The following is a 21,402-nucleotide window of genomic DNA, read 5'->3' as shown; positions in this document are numbered from 1 at the left end:
TTGCACACTATTTATTGTGTAGATATTTGTGGGCCAATAAATATCTGTATCTGGAAAAGATGAGGTTCAGGGAACTACATGTACAACTCCTCCAAGGCCCTGGGCCCTGTCTCGGGCTATTTCCACCCACACACATGTATGACCATGAGGATGGAGTCAAATGCACTTACCTGCCCCTAACATCACAGACGGATTACTGGTGTTTGTGCAGCTAGTAATGGCAGCAATGACCACAGAACCATGAGCAAGGGTGAATTCAGTGTTATCATAGATAAAGGTCTTACGGTCATTATGATGTTCAGGAGCAACTTGGAATCCTTTAAATCCTTGCTGAAGGAAGAAAAGATGCATATCATATAAGAATCTATTTATATAAGATACACATATATCTGGCTAGAGGAAAAAACTTACATATAGTCAACAGTTCTCACTTGAGAAGAAGGAATACTTTGGTAACTATAATTTTAAAGGCCAATTCTTAACAAAAGCATAAGTATCTCTGCAAGTAAACTCTGAAATGCTACAGAAAAATTACTCGTTTTAAATCTTTACAAAAAGCAGTCATGATATCTGAGTCTTACTCTCTGCACTGAAATTAGTAACAATTACTTCCTTCCCACCTCAAAAATGTAAATCCTAAAACTACAAACTTAAAGTTAGTCTAAATTGAACTCAATGACATTATTGTACAGTTTAATGGATATGGACTGATTAAGACTATGGATTCTAACCTTACGGAAATTTAGAAAAAGGCACTATTTTGACCAGATTCAATTAATCATGATCAACAACGCAAACAAAGTACAGCTGAATATTTGGCATAATACTGGTGTCTCACAGATAAAATCCATCATACATCTTAATCATTCTTTTGGGAAATGTTCATTGAAAATCTACTGCATATAAGATACTGTGCTAGGTACCTTGCGGGCTCCCAAGGTGATTCAGACACAAATCCTATTCTCACATGTACAGTCTAGCAACAGAAATCATATATGCAAATAAAGTGCCAACAATGTACGTTAAAGAATACGGAATGCTATCAAAGTATTTCAGACCAAGCACCATGAAGTGTCCAATAAGGGAAAGGTGACTTTCTGCTATGAGATTCTGAGAACCCGATGCAGAGTAGCTGGTCTCCGAACCAAGTTTTATGGAGTTCACAGAACAGAGTATGATGAGGTGGAGAAGAGACTTTCAGGCAGGGAGGGGCATGCACAAAGGTGCAACAGCTAGAAGACCTTGGGTGAGTAAACAGTGTGGTGAGGGTCCTGCGAAAAGCAGACATGCTTAAAAAGGTGGGTTGAGAGTTGTGTTTATGATGGCTCTTGCTGCTTGGCTCGTGGCTAATGGAGGAAGTCATTAAGGACTTCAGAAGGGAAAAGAAACACCCTCAAGCTTCAGGCTACAGGAAGATTCATGGTCAAGTGGGATGAAAGCTTGGACACTGAGTAACCAGGCAAGAGGCAGAGTCGAGAGGATTCAATCTCTTCCTGCAGGCCCCTACCTTGGCTCCAAGGCAGCTCTCAAAGTCCTTTTTCATGTTAGACACAGCAACTTTGTCCTGAGGCCTTTTGGGTCCACTACAGCAAGGCACTACTGTTTTCAAATCTAATTCCACAACCTGTTGACCCCAAAGAAAAGAAATTATAGAATTTACATTATATCCACAAAGAGGAAATCCAAAGCATTGTCAGAGAATTTAAAACATGACAACCATAAAAATAAGCAAATAAACTACTACATTCAAAAACAAGAAGCCAATGTTTCTGTTAATCCTCTTAATTAATCTTAAGTGATTAATTTCCCAAGATCATGATAGGCACTTAAGTAGCAGGAGACAGGCAGGCAGCCTTGCCACCTCTCGGAAAGAACAGGGTGGGTGCTGCAAACACCCAGTGCCCTCCACTCGCCCATCCTTGGAGGTAGCTCATTGCGTTTTATATGGCTAAGTTAAGTTGAAGGTGGGTTTTCTATTGAAATCATACATAAACCATTACACTTCTAAGGTGATTTCGGAGGGATGCAGCCATTAAGTTATCAACACCAGGAAATGGGCCTTAGTCTGAGTATTTCCTTTCCTCAATATATTAAGAAACCAAATATGGGTCGCAGGTCTAGGTTACCTTGTTGTCTAGAAAAATGTGGATTCAGTTTACTGACATGTTTGTACCTTCACTTCTTTCTAGGTCTATAATAATGATGGTTTAGCCTTTAAACAGCTCTTGTTCCACTAGTGAAGTCTCTTTATTTTTTCTTTATATTTCAATAGATTTTTGGGGAACAGGTGGTGTTTGGTTACATGAATAAGTTCTTTAATGGTGATTTCTGAGGTTTTGGTGCATCCATCACCTGAGCAGTGTACACTGTACCCAATGTGTAATCTTTTATCCTTCACTTCCCTCCCACCCTTTCCCCTGAGTCCCCAAAGTCCATTGTATCATTCTTATTCCTTTAGCAAAGTCTTTCAGTGGTCTTCCACATTAAGAGGTGTGAATCAGTAGTTCAAATAGGGGAACACACTTAACCTACAATTATTAAGCCAGTAGGAATGTAAGAAGTTATATTATTCTGTTATGTTTACAATTTCTTTATCCTTTTGGTTTTTCAACCTTTTAAAACTCCGTTCTCTTGTAATGCTTTCGCAGTGACTAATTTCCTATTAGTGCATTCCCCCAAGAAAAAACACAACTAAAGTCGCAGCCTTGAGGAAGAGGAAATACATGCGCAGTGGAAGGCACTCTCATACCTGGGTGAAGTCTGGGTCTTGAGAAGGGTCATTGAAATCTCGAAACATTCCTACAGCCTGAAGATATTTTTTAATGTACTTTAATTTTTCTTCATCACGACCTAAAAGGCATTTTAAGGAGTAACAAGTAACATAGGTTAGTATTTCCTGGTTGAAGTTTATAAACTGATACTTCATCAGCAATTATGTAAGTACGCAACATACGTTGCACTTACACACACACCAACAGCTCTCGATTTTTCGGCTTCCAGGCTAATGGTTTGACTCTCCCACTATGCTGCTTTTTATTAGGGGCCATTAATGAATGTGCTGTTCCTATCAAAGTGACTGTTTTCTGAAAAAGATTCTGGTTCTATCTATAGATGACCCATCTCTTTTGGGGTATAGCCTTTAATTAGGAGACTCTTAACACCTGAGCTAATTGTGAAAGCACACCTATGCATTTGCCTTCAACTGGCCACAAAGACTCAGCATTCCACATGATTACTGTTAAAATTAAAACCCATCCCAACCCCACCTGAAACCACTGGCTACTGAGCACTTTCTGTGTCCTAAACATTTTAAATGTATTACCTCAATCTCTAATCCTTTATCATAGCCTTATGATGCAAGTACAATTATTATTCTCATTTATGGATAAGGAAATGGCGGCTCAAGAAGCCTAAGTAACTTTCTCATGTAACACAGCCAGTAAATGGCAGAACCAAAATCCAAACCTGAGGTTGACCCAAAAGCTCAAAGTCTTAACTCACGATGCTGCATCACCAGGAATATGACCTTCAACCCTCTGCTATTTAGCTCTTATCAAGATCCCGGGGTAGGAGATAATACTCATGAAGTATGCCCAACGGACATGCAGTCCACAATTTCTCTGATGGTTAGAAACAGAAGGTTTGATCCTTTGGCGGATCCTACCACTGATCAGAACTTTTTGTTTGTCTGTTTGTTTTAGCTGAATTGTAAACATCATTAGCTCTCAGCACAGACCTCATAAAAGACAGCTGTATGAGCTTCACTAATGTATTTGTCCTGACCTGTTGTTGGGCCCGCTGTTCACTACACCCCATGCCATGCTCCTCATGAAGATGAACAGGAGAAATCTTAGGGTTTACTATGAGAAAGGGCTACACTCTTCTGAAGCAATACGTTTGTTTCAACTTAATAGATGTTACAGATTTGGCACTGGATTATCAAGAAGTATAATGGCCACCTGCAGCACCACGGGAACTAACCAACTAACCTTCCCTCTAGATCCATCTCACAGCTTTTATCCCTCTACCCAGCACGCTGTCCCTCTCTTCTTTAGGTTGATTTCCTCAATTATTTATTCTGTTCTTTTAGTTCTTTATCTGTTTCACTTAAAATCCTTTGGGGGAACAAAGATGTATTAATCAATTTCAATGTGCTTATATTTAATAAAAACCTTTTAAAATAAACTTTTTCATGACAATCTTTACTATTTCTAGAGGAATTTCCTCAGGCTACGGCAGAAGACTAAGATTTATTTGGAGTCTGTAAGATTCTCATGAAACCCTTCCCATGGCTGTCCCTTCACTTCATCCAGACATCTGTGCAAGCACCTCTGGGGTACTTCAGCCACCTCCCCTTTCTTTCTCATCACATCACACTTACATATTTGTTCACTTGTTCATTGTCTTCCCCCCTCACTGGAAAGTAAGCTACTTGATGGCAGGGACTTTATTTATCTTGTTCACTGCTATGTCTTTGGGAACTAGGCCAGATATTGATAATTTGCTAAATGGATGACTGAATGAAGAGTTAATGTTTTTAAATTGAGAAAAATACTTTAAAGCTTTCTCAAAGTTAAAAGTCAAATTTCTAAAAATACAGAGTTAAAGATCTGTTGATGATTTAAAATGCCTTCATATGCAGCCTCTCATTTCTTTTCTTTTTCTTTTTTTTTTTTGAGACAGTCTCTCTCTGTTGCCTAGGCTGGAGTGCAGTGGTGTGAGATCGGCCCACCACAACCTCCGCCTCCCAGGAGTTTCACCATGTTGGCCAGGCTGGTCTCGAACTTCTGACCTCAGGTCAGATCTGCCTGCCTTGGCCTCCGAAAGTGGTGGGATTACAGGAGTGAGCCACCGTGCCTGGCCTCATTTCATTTTTTGGACATCCCTGAGAGGGGTGTTGCAGAGTGCTGTCCCTGTATGGAGCCAGGCAGTTGCAGTGTTGGATTCTGACTCTGCTGTTTATTAGCCTTGGGTATGAACACTTCTCTGCTCCTCAGTTTTCTCTAATATTAATTAACTAGTCAATCAATCTACCCTACAGATCTGTAAAGAGGTTGACAGCAAATACATACTAGGTACCTGGTACACAGCAAGTACCCCATAGGCAGCAGTAACCATTACTAAGATCATTTGTTTAATGTCAAAAAACTAGTAGTAGAGGACCAGTATAAATATCCAGGCTTCTGTAATCTCTGAGCTCTTTCTATTGGCCATACCATCTCTATCTCATATTAACTCCTTAAATCCCAAAAACCCATTTTGACTCCATGGAGAAAAAAAAAAATTGTGTAACTGTAACCCAGTGCCTTCTGTTGGGTAGAGGCAGAAGGCAGTGCTCAGATTCTCGGTGTTTCATGGAACTTTGACAAAAAGCCCTATGCTTTCAGGGCCCTTCACTTACCTGTTTGCGCCAGGTACGTGATACTAACTTCATCAACTGGGAAAAAGCCAGCAGTTGCTCCGTACTCTGGACACATGTTAGCAATTGTAGCTCGGTCAGCAATGGACAACTGGGCTACTCCAGGCCCGAAGAACTCGACAAATTTGCCCACTACCCCAACCTGGCGGAGGTGCTAAGCAGCAGAAACAACAGAAAAGTTTGAGATCTGATGGCCCACATTCAAAGTGCAGAACTACCATCTTGTACTTCTTATAAACTAGTCTTGTCAGTAAACCCAAATAATAAATTAGCCCAACACATTTGTGATCACTTTCCAAACTTAAAAAACAATGCCAACTAAATGTAACATGGTATCCTGGATTGGATTCTGGAGCAGAATTCTGGGACATTACTGAAAAAACTGGTAAAGTCTGTAGTTAAGAGTACCACACCAGTGTTAACTTCTTAGTTTCGATAAACGTGCCATGGTTATTTAAGATGTTAACATTATGGGAAGCTGGGAGAAAGATAACAGGAATTCTCTGTACTCTTTATACTAACTCACCCATAAATCTAAGATGATGTCAAATAGTTTTTATTTATAAAAAGACAAAGTGTGCCCAAAATACAAATAATATTAAGAAAAATATTTCAAAATGAGAAACATTCTCTTTCTCTAATGAGATCATTGGAAGCATCTGGAAGTGCTACACATTAAATTCTTTCAACCTAAATAAGAAAATAACTTTTCAAAGGCGTAATGAGCAAAATTCATGCTACAAGTATAAGTCAAATGTAACCAAAAGATCCCCATATCTTTTCCACACAAGGCACCAGCCAGGAGTGAGGCCACAGTGACTGACTTAGCTCTGCATAAAGCCAGTTTCTAGCTACAACCACACAGATGGGCTCTTTTGGTTATATGGGATTCTGCCAAATTTTGTGAGGAAGTCCTGTAGTATTCCGCATCTGAAGAACAGTGCACAGACATTTGTGATAAGCTATGGTATTCAAATAAATCCAATTCAAAATTTCACAAAAATTAAATCAAAGAGAAATGTGTTTTGCACTTTTAATGACAGCGTGTCCATGCAAAAGACCCCAGCCTCCAAACTATAAAAGCAGAAAAAATTATGTTTGTGATCATTAAAAACCACTGCTTTTGCAAAAGTCTTCCAAAACGAAATAGCCTTTTTACAAAACAAGCAAATCACAGAAAAAGATGATCTCTAACTGCTACAGAAAAAGCCTAATACTTTCCAGCTTGGTGACATATATGTTACAATAATGTAACTTATAATACAGAGAAGAGAATTTAAAAAGTAAAACTATTCATGGAACTACCTTGCTATTTACATAAAAGGAAGAATCATGTGGAAAGCATGTAGTGAAAGCATAAACACATGCATAGGAATGATTCTTACCACCTCAGGATAGTGATTATTTCTAGAAATGGGGAATGTGGCTTTAGCCACAGACATTACATGTTATTTCTTTAAAAACACAGAGAGCTCTGAAGCAACTATGACAAAATGGTATCATCTGTTAAATCTAGGTGGTGGGCATATGAATGCCATCTTAATTTCTGTATCATTGAACTATTTCACAGTTTAAAAAATTTCCTTTAAGAAAAAGATCAATCAGCAATACTAGAAGAAAATAAACATAATTATCTAAACTTAACATAGAATACTTCCCTTACCTCATCTCCTTTTAAAATCATCAACCTTGTTTCCTAGCATTGCTAGAGCACTTGGAAACCAAACAAGATTCCATTATGTATTCCCTCCATTTAAAAGCTATCATTGTGACTTTCCAAGACCACAGAAGAGGTTGCATATTGTTACCTTGGTAATGGTGAGCACGATGTCAGTGGATGTTACCAGAGGGTGGGGCTTCCCCATCAGCCTGTAGCCAATCACCTGAGGAAGCACCATACTGATTGGCTGACCCAGCATGACAGCTTCTGCTTCAATACCACCGACACCTGCAATGAACGGCATGACCGGAAGAATGCCTTCATTACTCCTTACTCTATCTCTCACGTATAAATTTAGTGACATTAACAGGTAATAAACCCAGTTACAATGCTTAATTGGTGCAGGGTTATGTTTCTATAAAGAGCAGTTATTTTTTCTCCATTTTCCTTTATAGAATTTTTTAACAAGTGTTTCTCAAAGCATGGTCCCCCAAACACCTGTATCAAAATCTCCTTGGTGCCACATGCAAAGAAGAGTAAGCTTTGGGAGACTCTATTTTTAACACCCCAAGTGATTTTCATGTATGCTAAATGTCCCTAACCCCTTGCTTCTGTTCATTATTCCAAGCATAATTATTGAGTGCCTGCTAGGTGCAAAGTGATTCTCTGGGCACTGGAAAAACAGCAGTGACAAAACTGACAAAAATACCTCTCGGAAACTTGTGGTCATGTAAATTCATGTTACTGACATGTAATGGAATCACAGTGAATTAAAGTGCATGCCCCAAAACAGTATATACGGGAGAACACTCACCCCAACCAAGAATGCCCAAGCCATCAATCATGGTAGTGTGCGAGTCTGTGCCCACGAGGCTGTCTGGGTAATAATATCCATCCTGATCAAATACCACTCTTGCCAAATATTCCAAATTCACCTGGTGGATGATTCCTGAGCCAGGGGGAATAATCCGCATGTTGTGAAAAGCCTGGGAACCCCACTGGGATTGACAAATGGAAAGAACACTATGAAGGTGAAGTACTTCTACTCAGCCCATCTTCTTGGCATCTCTCCCTCGTACCCCGCATACAAAGAAAACCAAACAATGGAACCAGACCCTGCCCATACCTTTAAAAATTCAAATCGCTCTCTATTTCTTTCAAATTCCAGGTCTTGATTCTTCTGTAAACTGTCTGCCCTGTCAGAAAGAAAAATTAAATGTATACAATTTGAGGCTTAAATATTAGTGGTCAAATTTATTGGTGATGAAGAAACAAAATGGAATTGCATCTCCTTGCTTCCTGAGTGATAATATGAATTTCATTCATGACTATTTACAATGCAGAATAGGAGAGGTAACTAGTGAAAGTAAAGAGGGTAATTATTGTTTGGTACAAGTGATTCCTACAATGCCTTTAACTATGGTAGGCAGAAAACATGAACTGAATTCAAGTTAAAACTAATCTAATCATAAAGTCTGACTCTTAGGAACAGACTCAAGACATTCATATGACAACAGCAGCCTGGACATTTAAAGAACTCTTGTTTCTATACTCCTCATCCATGACCTCATTATAACATCTCTCTGACCTGGGCTGTGTCTGGGCTGGTATTTTCATCTCTTTATGCTGGGAGACAGAAAACTAGCAATGCTGAGAGGATCAGTACCTTATAGAATCACAGTCTCCTGTGTGTAGGACCAAGGTTTATAAGGAAGATGGTGTCACTTGGTTAACATCTGTGAACCACAGATTATATGCTAAGATTTACTCAAGGTCATTCAGTCCATCAGGACAACATAGGGCACCAAGATTTTCTAGGATTTTAGAAATCAAACTGCATTGTTTTGAGTCAAGGCAGAATAAGTCATAGTCACAAGATCACAGATTCCGCACACAGAATGTGCTCATAAAGCGTGTATCATAGGATTGAGTGAACACAGGACAGGCTAGTAAAATTAATAGCTAAGACCAAAGTCAGACTTCATTAATAAATGAAGTACTGGATAACTACTTCCTAGTACCCAGTAGTTAACACTTACTGACACTACCAGGAACCAGCAACTATTCTAAATGCTTTAGGTTAATTTTCTCATTTAGTCTCCATAATATCCCTTTGAGTTAGGTGCAACTAACAGCCACATTTTTCAAGTGGGGAAACTGAGACACAGAGAGGTTAAGAAACTTGCTCAGGACCACAGACACTAGTAAATGGTGGAACTGGGATTAAAACCCAGGCAGTCTGACTCCCAAGTTGACACAATCCTTTAATCCCTATAACACATGGCCTTCCTGTCATAGTTACGGCGACTGTGGCAGTAACGGTGGCAGTGGTAGTAACACCACCATAGTAACAGCAAGAGCTAAAGGACAACATTACGTTACAGGCGCTCAGAGCTTTACACATGTGAACTTATCATCACAACCCCTCACGTAAATACTACTCTCATCCTCAATATCCAGAAGCAGCAGCTGAGGCACAGAAAGGTTAAATTTGTCCAAAGTTAGACAGTAACACAGTGCTGTTATCTGCGCCTAGGTCTGACTGGCCCTGGGGGTTTCTACTTTGACCATGATACTCAGCTTCTCACCCACTCTGATCCTCCCCTCTCCCAGAGCCTGCCATGTGCTACATGCTGAAAATGCAATGGTGCAAAAGCTGTGTGCTCACTACCCACTGGCGCTCTGAGTCTGGTGGGAGGGCAATTGCAAAAGAATGCAATCATCACTGCCTGGTATGGGAGCACTCGGAATGGGCCATGACCCCAGCTGGGGGTGGGGGTTGGGGGGATTGGAATGCTTTCCAGAAGGACATGGTATCAATGTAGTCTGAAGGATGACGGTGAGTCAGCCCAAGCAAGATGGGCAGGCACTCCTTGGGAAAAAAGGGACCGGAAGCACGTGTTATTTACCTCATAGAAAACACATCTGGAGCCAGGCACAGTAGCTCACACCTGTAATCCCAGCACTTTGGGAGGCTGAGGCGGGCAGATCACGAGGTCAGGAGTTCAAGACCAGCCTGGCCAACATGGTGAAACCCCATCTCTACTAAAAATATAAAAATTAGCCAGGCATGGTGGCAGGTGCCTGTAATCCCAGCTACTCGGGAGGCTGAGGCAGGAGAATCACTTGAACCCGGGAGGTGGAGATGGCAGTGAGCCGAGATCGCGCCACTGTACTCCAACTTGGGCGACAAAGCAAGACTCCATCTCAAAAAACAAAACAAAACAAAACAAAAACACATTTGGTTACCACACTATTTTTTTTTCTCTTGATATGAATATTCTCCAAGACAAGTGTTGGTTGCTTTAATAGGTAGGATCAATTCCTGAGACTGCCTTAAAGCAGGGGTCTACAAACCAGCCCATGGGCCAAATGTGGCCCAATTCCCATATATGCTTGGCCCTCAAATGAAGGATGATTTTTACATTTTTAAAGGCTGGGGTGTTGTGGGGAAGAATATGTGACAGAGACAGCATGTGGCCAGCAAAGCCTAAAGTATTTGCTATTGGCCCTTTCTAGAAAAAGTCTGCTGATCCCTACCTGAGTGAATAAGTGTCTATTTATCTGTGTACATGTTCGAGAAGAGCAAAAGAGAGAGAGAAAGGAGGGACCCCGGGATAGCAGAACAAGGCAGGACACCTGCATGGACACCGGCATCAGCAGATTCTGTGGACCCTCTGGACGAGACACAGCTACTCCTCAAGGTACTCATCTCGACCTTCTCAATAGTATGCTGAGGGCTCCATCCCTCCAGTTTCCACCTGTCTCTACGTCCAGATCTATGTTTCCTGTGTGTTTTGGGCATGCGCACCAAGAATACTTCAGGCACCACAAACTCAGTGGGTCAAACCCTGATGCTGGGCTTTCTTTCCTAAATCTGTTCCTCTTCCCTGTCTGTCCATATCTAATGAGCTCTTTTCCCACCACTTAGTACCTATAGCTATCAAGGTATTTATTCCAGAAATAGCCTCCCAACTAGCTGCCCTGTGAGGCCATTCAATCTACCTTTGGTACGGTCACCTGAATCATTTCTAAAATATAAATCATCACGCACCAGCCTGAATCTACCAATGGCTTCCCATTTTCTAATAAAGTAAAAATTCCTTGTCTTAAAAACCCAAGTCCTTCAACCTGACCTCAGCCATCCTTTATAAGCCCTCTCCTAGCCTCCAGTCCAAGCTCTCAGCTTCAGCTACACTGTAGCCAGCATGCTTTTCCCACCCCCACTTTCCTCATGCCTTTGCATGCTCTATTTGCTCTGAGTGGAAGGTCTTTTTCAGCTCTTCTCTCCTTGGTAAACAGGCTTCAGGATCCAGATCAGGTGACACTCCCTGAAAAACCCACAGACTCCCCAGGTCAGGATGATTTGCCCCTTCTCCGTGGTGACTACACTTATCAACTGCATGAAAGCTATGTGTTCACTAATTTCTCTCCCCTTCTAAACTATAACCTGTTTCTGGAATAAATACTAGCAAATAACAGATCTGCGAAATGGATTTAACTTTTTAAAAAGAGGAAAGCTTCTCTGACCTTGATTTCTACCGCTGCAGGTAAGATTATAACCACATGTGGCCCTGCCTCTCCTCCCCATCTCTTTTGCTATATACCGTGAGCACTTATGGACTCCTAGCCATTGTCCTTGATCTTGTCCCCTCCAGCACCAGGAGGATGGCAGAGCTTCTCACAGCAGAAGCATGACTGATGACTGATGGGGGAATGTTTACCGCAGAGAATGCTGGGGGTATCAGTTTGATGGAAGCAACATGTTCATAGGACGTGCAGAAGCCAGAAATGCTTAGACTGTTTCATGATACAGTAATTCCAGGTAAAACTCTGTTTACTCAGGAAAACAAAACATCTATTATATGGAACTTGGCTCAATTAGCCTAGTTCTAGTTACTGGAATGAACAGACCTAGCATTCAGAATTTTCTACCACTCAGAACTTTCCTAAATTAGTCTAATCTAGTGAGCTTTTAATAAGGTCTCTAAATGTGAATGGCCTCACAGACTAAAGAGGAAATTTCTTAGTTACTTAATTTGAATTCAGAATTGAATGTAGTTCAGTTTCTGAGAATTACATTTAATGGAGCTCCAGAAATTCACGGACAGTATTAACATGGAGATAGTTTTCACATTAATGAAATCGGATCAGAAAATGTTATGAAATTCTTTTTTTTTTTTTTTTTTTTTTGAGACGGAGTCTCGCTCTGTCGCCCAGGCTGGAGTGCAGTGGTGCAATCTCGGCTCACTGCAAGCTCCGCCTCCCGGGTTCACGCCATTCCCCGGCCTCACTCAGCCTCCCAGGTAGCTGGGACTACAGGTGCCCACCACCACACCCAGCTAATTTGTTGTATTTTTAGTAGAGATGGGGTTTCGCCGTGTTAGCCAGGATGGTCTCAATCTCCTGACCTCATGATCCCCCTGCCTCAGCCTCCCAAAGTGCTGGGATTACAGGCGTAAGCCACCGTGCCCTGCCACTGTTATGAAATTCTTGTTGGAGGAACAAAAAAAAGGTGAGGTAACTTTGTAAAATATCACAATAATGTGTTAGAACTTCAACTTCTAAAGATGGTGTGAAGCTAATTAGTATTATTCAAACTAGGCAAAGAGCTTACAAACATTTAACTGAGATATTTACCACTCTACCACCCCTTACCCAGTTTTTCTCACTCATTTCTAGAAACAGAGGTGGAAATTAGCCCACATCACACAGTTTCACAGAGTTGAGACATCACATTTAATTCCTTACAAAAATGAGGAGAGAGATCATGAGGTTAAATTGCAAAACCACAACTCAAGAAATAAAAACAAAATACCACCAATAAAAACACTTCTAAAAGAAATGTTCTATTTTTTTTTTTTTTTTTTTTTTTTTTTGAGATGGATTCTCACTCTGTCGCCAGGCTGGAGTGCAGTGGCACAATCTCGGCTCACTGCAACCTCCATCTCCCAGATTCAAGCGATTCTCCTGTCTCAGCCTCCTGAGTAGCTGGGACTACAGGCACGCACCACCATGCCCGGCTAATTTTTTGTATTTTAGTAGAGACATGGTTTTACCATGTTGGCCAGGATGGTCTTGATCTCCTGACCTCGTGATCCACCTGCCTTGGCCTCCCAGTGCTGGGATTACAGGCGTGAGCCACCGCCCTGGCCAGTGTTTGCTCTAATTTTATATATACATGTGGGTTTGCCAGATTTGGTTATCAATCTAGGTCAAAGTTCACCCTTGGATTTTGCTGTTTTTCATAATGTTTTCAGTACATGGTGTAAATGAGAAAGGTCTATAAAAAACTGAAACCACAATTGATTAGAGTCAAGGTCTAAAAAAAAAAAATTACAGTGAACTTGGTGATGACCCAAGTTCAAGATGCATTAACAGCCATGAGCTCTTTGAATTTTTAGTCAATAGAGTTTAGACATGAAAACTATATTACAATTCCGTCTCTACCTGTACTTTCACCTTCTAGGCAAGCGAAATGAAGGTAAACCCATCAACATTAATGAAAGTCTCCAAGAAAGATGAAATTGGGCATGAATTTATGGCTACTTTCATAAATTCTGAAGTGGGTCTTTATCCTATCTCAAACAGGATAACATTTTACGCATATATTTTAAACTCTTCCATTTGAAACCAAAACATTAAACTGAGTTCACGTGATTTAGGAAAAAAGGAAGGTGGGGGAAGACATATTGCCTTAGGACAGGTTCAGAGTCCAAAGGAAAGGGAAGCGCTGGAGAGTACATGGTCTGTTCCAAGTACCATCAATTCAGGGGACAAAGTAGATTTCTCTTTATCCTGAATTTATCTGGTTTGGATGTTAGCAATATTAACTGGAGAAACATCATTTTCTAAATTTCTTTTGAGGCTGCCTGGAACTCAGTTACATCCCCAAGGAAGCAAATAAAGGTGTTTTTGTTTCCCTTTGAGTGGTTTCATATTCTTAAATGACTTAATTATAAAAATAATAGCTTCTTATTAGGAAAATGAAGACAGTTGCAATCCCAGAGATAACTGCTTAGCAACTTGGCACCCTTTCCAATCTTTTAATTCCTGCATCATTTTCACCATAGCTTATGTCACTCTACATATGCAATGTAGCATCTGGCTCATTGAGCTACAATGTGATCATGTTCCAAGTGTTATTAAAGACTTCATAAATTAAACTCTAAAGTTACCTCATGATTCACTTCAGGGGTATACCATAATTTAATAAAGCATTTTTTGTTGGACATTTAGAATGTTTCTAGGCTTCATTTATAAATAATACTTTAATAAACATTATTGGCCATTAAGCTTTTTCTGAAGTCGGCTATCCAGATTAGCTAGATGTAGTGGCGCATGCCTGTGATCACAGCTACTTGGAAGGCTGAGGTGGGAGGACTGCTTAAGCCCAGGAGGTCAAGGCTGCAGTGAACGGTGATCACGCCACCCCGGTCTAGAGAACAGAGTGAGACCCTGTCTCAATAAATAAATAAATAAATGATATAAAGGGTGTGCTTGGAAGTAGGAATTCCAGGACAAAGGATGTAGAAATTTCTAAGGTCTTAACACATATTGCTTTAATCCTCATTTCTAATTTATAGTGCTATCAGCAGTGTATAAAAGTGTCTCCCTTATAACACCTTCATAATTAATATTTTCTAATCTCAACTATATTGATAAGAAAATGACATCTCAAATATTTACTTTTTTATTACTTGTGAGATTGAAAAGCCTTTATATACTGTTTACTACCATTTGCATTTCCTTTTATTATGAAATGTCCACTTTCCTTTGCCCATTTATCTTCAGGGACCTATTATTTTTCTAAATGGATTATAGATACTCCATATATTAAGTATATTAACACTTTGCCATATTTTTCAAGTTATTTTCTCTTAACTTTGCAGTAACTAAATCTATACCTTTTTTCCTTGTTTCATTCGTTGCTTCTAAATTTAGTCTTATCAAGACATCTGACACGCATATATTTCCTTCTAAAACTTTTAAACATTCATAAGAACTGCTCCCTCCACTAATCAATTTCCAGCACTGTATATGGAAAAGTTGTTTCTCCCACTGATAGTTGTTTTGACAACTTTAGGTAGTCATACTTCTAGGTTAAGATAATAGCCTCTTAAAAATACCTGATTGCCCTCCCTGTATCAAAACCCTTGCGGTGTAATCTTGAAGTTACTTCCACCGAAGATGGGTGGACTGTATTTCCCCATTCCAGCTTTGGGCTCAACCATGTGATTTGCTTTGATCAATGGCACCGTGAACAGAAGTGATGCTGTGCTGGTCCTTAGCTAGGCCTTAGAGATACTGCGTGTTTCCACTTGCTCACTTGAGTCTCTGTGGTCACAAGACAGCTGCTTTCTCCTTTAGCTTGGACCCCAGAAGAAACACACATGGAACAGAGTTGTCCCAGCTGCTCTGCAGATGTATGGTTCAGTGTAAGCTGCCAACCTGGCTAGTGCAGTGCAAAGCAGAGCTGCCCAGCTGTGCTCACCTAGGTCAGCTGACCTCCCAAACAACTAGAAGACGTGTAAGAAATAAATTCTCATTGTTGACTGCTGCTGAGATTCTGGGATTGTTATACAGCAATAGCTGATTTTTTTACACCCATCTCTACATTGAAATCTTCATGGTTTTGACTAGTACAAATTCTGCCTTTTGGAGAAAAGGACAAATGGTAGAGTTTCTTCGTTTCTTCTGACTTCATTCCCATCTGTCGATTACCATTTTGATCCAAAGGGCAAAGATGACTAGATTCTTCTTTTTTTCAAGTTTAACTTCATCAGGTACTCTTTTTTTTTTTTTTTTTTTGAGACGGAGTCTTGCTCTGTCGCCCAGGCTGGAGTGCAGTGGCGCGATCTTGGCTCACTGCAAGCTCCGCCTCCCCGGTTCATGCCATTCTCCTGCTTCAGCCTCCCAAGTAGCTGGGACTACAGGTGCCCGCCACCACACCCGGCTAATTTTTTTGTATTTTTAGTAGAGATGGGGTTTCACTGTGTTCGCCAGGATGGTCTTGATCTCCTGACCTTGTGATCCGCCCACCTCGGCCTCCCAAAGTGCTGGGATTACAGGCGTGAGCCACCGTGCCTGGCCATCACGTACTCTACTCTTATAGGCCCTATCAAATCACTAAGTGCTTCTCTTAGATTCTACTATTTTCTATGCCTTTTTGTATATCTTACAAAAGACTGGGGCTATATAACAATGTTTAATATCCTGATGGCATTTTAACCCAAAGACTCACTGCCAACACTTCCAACTTAAAGCAAAGGCTTTTAGAGAGTGAGATTTAGGGATAAAAGCTCATTAAAATAAACTGAGTCAGGAAAATTGACCATTACTACTTGGCTCCTAATCTCACAAAACTTAGTCATCTCTTCAATGGGCTAGGATTACAAATGGTACATATATTTTGATTAAGAAGTATTCACTTTTAAAGTTTGTTAAGAGGCCAGGCCTAAGTTGGTAGTTCACAACTACATATTCACATGTTCAGTTCTCTTCTTTGTAAAACGTTTTCTTAAGATTTTTTTTTTTTTTTAAAGACAGGGTCTTGCTCTGTCACCCAACTGGTATGCATGGCCTAACCTCCTGGGCTCAGGTAATCCTCCTGCCTCAGCCTCCTAAGTAGCTGGGACCATAGGCACACACCACCACACATGACTAATTTTTAAAAAGTTATTTGTGGAGATGTGGTCTTCCTATGTTGCCCAGGCTGGTATCAAACTCCTGGGCTCAAGCAATCCTCCTGCCTCAGCCTTCCAAAGTGCTGTGATTACAGGCATGAGCCACTGCACGTGGCCCACGAAGACATTTTAATATGCACACCTTTGGATGCCAAGGATGTGGGGATGGATTTAAAAAAACAAAAACAACAACAAAAAACCTATCCTCAGGGTTGTTTAGTTTTTCCCCACCTAAAGGTGTTATAGACCATTAGGTGTCTATATTCAGGCTTACCAAGATTCTCACTTAATTGAAGAATAATTTCAAGGTCACTCAATTTAGGATATTAAATGCCTATTTATCTGCTCAGCTCTTGCATTCAGGGAGCTGAGAGTCTACTTACCAAGGCAACTCAAGTGACAACTTCCCTTCAAGGGCTACAGGCCCACTCAGGACACTAAATCATCTGGCAAACTGAAGAACAAGGAGCTTCGTAGGCTGGAAAGTAAAGGATTCCTAACAGAATAAGATTTACGCTGGCCTTGAAGGGCAGGTAAGATTTGGCAGGAACAGAGGAGAGGATATCCAAAACAAAAGAAGAAACACAGAGAAAGAAAGGGATAGGCATATGGAAACCCACGTGGAGAGGCAGAGATCGCTAGATATGCAACAGTTACTTGGGATCAAAAAGGAGTAAGGTTCCAGTGGATGAAAAAGCTCAAACATATCCTTGCACTGACATATACTTGTGTTGACAAGCTCTCATGGCAGAACTTCATGTGTGTGTGTGTTTTCACCCAGACTTCAAGTCAGATTCAAATGCAGGCTGCTCCCACCCAAGCAGTAAAAACAAATAAAAAAAGATAAAAAAAAAAATCCACCCACTCTTCCCCCTAAAACATCTTTACTGCGAAATCTATATGAACTTTAAGTTTTTCAGAAGGTATCTTTTAAAGATTTTCTTCTTTAACTACATATACACATTTTAAAAAGATTCGTATTCAAAGATTTTGCACAAAGCAGAACACTCAGGTATTCGTTTTAATCTCTCACCTTCTGTTGAAATCAACCTGGATGGAATGATCTATTACAAGATCAGCAGGGCAGACAGGGTTTATTTTCTCTGGATCTCCTCCTAACTTTTTCACAGCATCACGCATTGCAGCAAAGTCAACCACAGCGGGCACACCCCTAAGAGAAGAAAGAGAATAATGCAGAAAATAAGCCTTAAATGTGTGTAACTGGATTTTTCAGCTTTTGCCTCCATTGATAATATTGACAAAGCCCTGCCTCATCAGAGGAGCTAACAATGGGTGAGACTTAGAAATGTGAAAGTTTCTAAGCATATTTCCTCAGGCAGAAATCACATAAGTAGTAAGTACCATGACTGGGTGGTATCTCTATGTACAATGTTACCACTGTATTAAATTTAATAACAGCTATGGTCTAAATACAGCAACGATGGGAAAGCTGGCACTTAACAACTCTGGAACTCTTACTGCTGTGAGTGCTTCCCATTCACATGGTGGCTTGACAAAGACCTGGAGAAGACTTTCAGATCACACCTTCTCAATTTTGACCAGATTTCAAGGAATGGATATAATTCAGAAAAGTTGGCTGTGAATCAAATTCATGTTAAATGAATCTCTCTTTTTCACTTAAAAGTATAACACTTTGGTGATCTTCCTCTAGAAAAATGAAACTGGGTCTCTAGAAGGAATAAAATAACATCACTTAAAAAGGGAAATATAGTATCTCAACAAAGATGCTGCAATGGGGAGCAAGGGTATCTAAAAATAGCAAGATGAGAACTGAGGCTTAACAGTTACGGTCAAGACTTGTGATGTGAGCTACATCATCTCCCTTCTGCAGACAGCACATCAGTGTTTCAAGTACAAGTGTTTGACACCTGGTTTCCTGGGCAATACAATGTGGGAGAGAAAAGATTCCAAGATGGCTCTATTCCATGCTATTTCTTTGACCTTTCCCTAAGATACTCAGGACTAGGATCTTTAAGAGCAAGGATAATGACCCTTCCTATTAGAAAAGGTGGCATGTTTCAGTTTGCCAGACACAATCCTGGTTTCCTCTTGCTGCTGGGGGCAATGACCCCTGTAGCTTTCAAAAGTGTCTGGATATGGGTATATAATATTATATAGTCATAAATTAATAAATTATATAGTCATTGCAGAGTGTTTTCGTTTGTTTAAAAGAAAACTTTCTTGAAAGGCTAATGAGGGAGGCAGAGGAGAGTGAAGTGACATTAGGCTCACGTAAAGTCCTGCAGGATGACACGAGCAGGCTTAAATGGCACTTCTATGTTCTTGTGCTGCATGACATTCCAATGTAGAATATTTTCAATATCCTGTTTCTTCACCAAAAACTCATCACAATTCCGAATGGCTGCTTCCAGAAGAACTCTGATTGAAAATGGTAAGCGCCCTAAGAGTTAAGGATGACAAAGTAAACAAAACCTGTGAGACAACTTAAGAGCGCTCTTTAAGGCCAATCTCTATATAAAGTTGATACGAGGCATCAGACTATTCTTCCACAAGGAAAGAGGGTAAAGTGACCAACAGTTTAAAGTACATGGATATTTAATGGGTTTAAGAGATATTCAGGGCTGGGCACAGTGGCTCATGCCTGTAATCCCAGCACTTTGGGAGGCTGAGGCAGGCGGATCATGAGGTCAAGAGATCGAGACCATCCTGACCAACATAGTGAAACTCCATCTCTACTAAAAAAACAAAACTTAGCTGGGCATGGTGGCGTGTGCCTGTAGTCCCAGCTACCGGGGAGGCTGAGGCAAGAGAATTGCTTGAATCCAGGAGGCAGAGGTTGCAGTGAGCCGAGATCCATGCCACTGCACTCCAGCCTGGCGACAGAGCAATACTCCGTTTCAAAGAAAAAAAAAAAAAGAGATATTCAGTGGTAGAAAACGCTACACACGAGGCCAAAATAAAATATTATTCTTTGGTATTAAATGGTTGTCTTGTCCTGGATTCCAACAATAGAAAGTTTCCCTTAAGTCATCACATCTCACCATCAGTCTAAATTTTTATTGTATTACGTGTTTTGTTTGTTTTTGAGACAGGGTCTCACTCTGTCACCCAGACTGGAGTGTAGTGGTGTGATCACAGTTCATTGCAGCCTCAAACTCCCTGGCTCAAGTGATTCTCCCACCTCAGCCTCCTAAATACCTGGGACTATAGGTAAGCATCACCACACCCAGCTAACTTTTTTCTATTTTTTGTAGAGACAGGGTTTCGCTATGTTGCCCAGGCTAGTCTTGAACTCCTGGACTCAATCAGTTGTCTGCTCTGGCCTCCCAAAGTGCAGGGATTACAGGCATGAGCCACCACACCCAGCCTATGTTAAATGTTGACAAGTAACATATATTTATACATGTATATATACACACAGAGTAATAGTTCTTATGAAATTAATGCTCAAGAAATGAGAAAATAACCCCTTTACAATTATTGTAATTAAGACCAAAGTATATGCACGTACATCTTTCAAAGGAAACAAAACCCTAAACACTATGCAGCATGGCCAGTGGTAACTGGAGTTCCTAAAATAAAACAATATTAATTCATAAGAAAAGTGATTTTGTTTATTTATAAAAGTTCCATTTTGATATGCGAAAATTACTAAGCAATACTATCTGGAAATGTTATCTGGAAAAGAGAGTGCAAAGGCAGAAAAAGGACGGAATTGGGAATAAAAAAGACTGTGTTCTTGTCCTGCTTGTCTACAACCCACATACTTGTGATCTGAGCATGTGTCATTGACTCTTGGGCTTTAGCTTCCTCAGGACCTCTTATATTTTATAAACATGACCCCATAGGGTTGTTATTCAGATTAAATGATATGATACAAATGTATACTCTATAAAGTGTTATATAAATGTTAAATGTATGTAATCATTATTACCTACTTAAAAATGATTAATGTAGGAAAGGCATGTGAGTGCTTGTGCACTTAACCCAAGAACATTCACCCATTCTCTGCTACTCCCTTTTCAAACTCTCCTAAAGTATAATTAATTACATAGCCTAATCATTGTGCAAATGAGATTCCAATTGCTATCATAGCCATGTACCTACCATATCTTGAATCCTCCAATTTATTCAAATTGAAGAATTTCTTTCCTGGTTGTACAGGATCCAATGGCTCAGCAAGGTGTGCGAATGGGTTGCTCATGATTACTGATGGCCGCCTGTTCCTGAAAAGAAAAGAGAACATTTACATTCTTCTTTTAAGAGGCCTGGGACCTAGAAATCAGGACTGGGAGGAAGGCCTAGTTTTTACTGTTTCTTTTAGTATTGTTTGCATTTTTAACTATTGTACACACTCAACTTTAAAAAAATAGTTAAAAAGAAATAGACATTTGCACATCTCCTCTGTCCAAAACTACCTAGTACTGTCTGGTAGGTACTAGGTAGTTTTGGGGAGAAGCAGTTGATTGAGAAGCAGTCTGTGTCTTCCTGGATTGCTAGTGCAGGAGGCGACAGGACATGCCACAGGTACCGGTAACGGGCGCAAGACACTGAAGAGGAGACAGCCAGGCTGTTTGCCCAGCGCCTCTTTCCTGGGAACTGCTTCTCCCACCTAGTCTCACATGCTGTATGCAGCAGCTGCCATTTGATGGGAT

The 21,402-nt window shown here is 40.4% G+C and overlaps 1 protein-coding gene across 1 annotated transcript in view; it reads right to left on the bottom strand.

Moving 5' to 3' along the window:
- The window catches only part of ACO1 (aconitase 1), a 65,236-nt gene that overhangs the window by 22,635 nt on the left and 21,199 nt on the right, over positions 1–21,402 (bottom strand). The window contains exons 2-11 of the mRNA XM_055272403.2: positions 20,855–20,973; positions 19,019–19,187; positions 17,799–17,936; positions 8,206–8,275; positions 7,894–8,077; positions 7,228–7,367; positions 5,402–5,573; positions 2,750–2,850; positions 1,508–1,624; positions 171–330 (exon numbers count right to left, since the gene is read on the bottom strand). Of these exons, the coding sequence (XP_055128378.1) occupies positions 171–330; positions 1,508–1,624; positions 2,750–2,850; positions 5,402–5,573; positions 7,228–7,367; positions 7,894–8,077; positions 8,206–8,275; positions 17,799–17,936; positions 19,019–19,187; positions 20,855–20,951 (1,348 nt within the window). The 5' untranslated portion in view covers positions 20,952–20,973. The remainder of the gene's footprint in view (positions 1–170; positions 331–1,507; positions 1,625–2,749; positions 2,851–5,401; positions 5,574–7,227; positions 7,368–7,893; positions 8,078–8,205; positions 8,276–17,798; positions 17,937–19,018; positions 19,188–20,854; positions 20,974–21,402) is intronic.

Source organism: Symphalangus syndactylus, chromosome 3 (assembly GCF_028878055.3).
Source record: "Symphalangus syndactylus isolate Jambi chromosome 3, NHGRI_mSymSyn1-v2.1_pri, whole genome shotgun sequence".
Lineage (NCBI taxonomy): Eukaryota > Metazoa > Chordata > Mammalia > Primates > Hylobatidae > Symphalangus > Symphalangus syndactylus.
The sequence above is the reverse complement of the archived record's forward strand: the minus strand, read 5'-3'. Positions and strand labels throughout refer to the sequence as shown.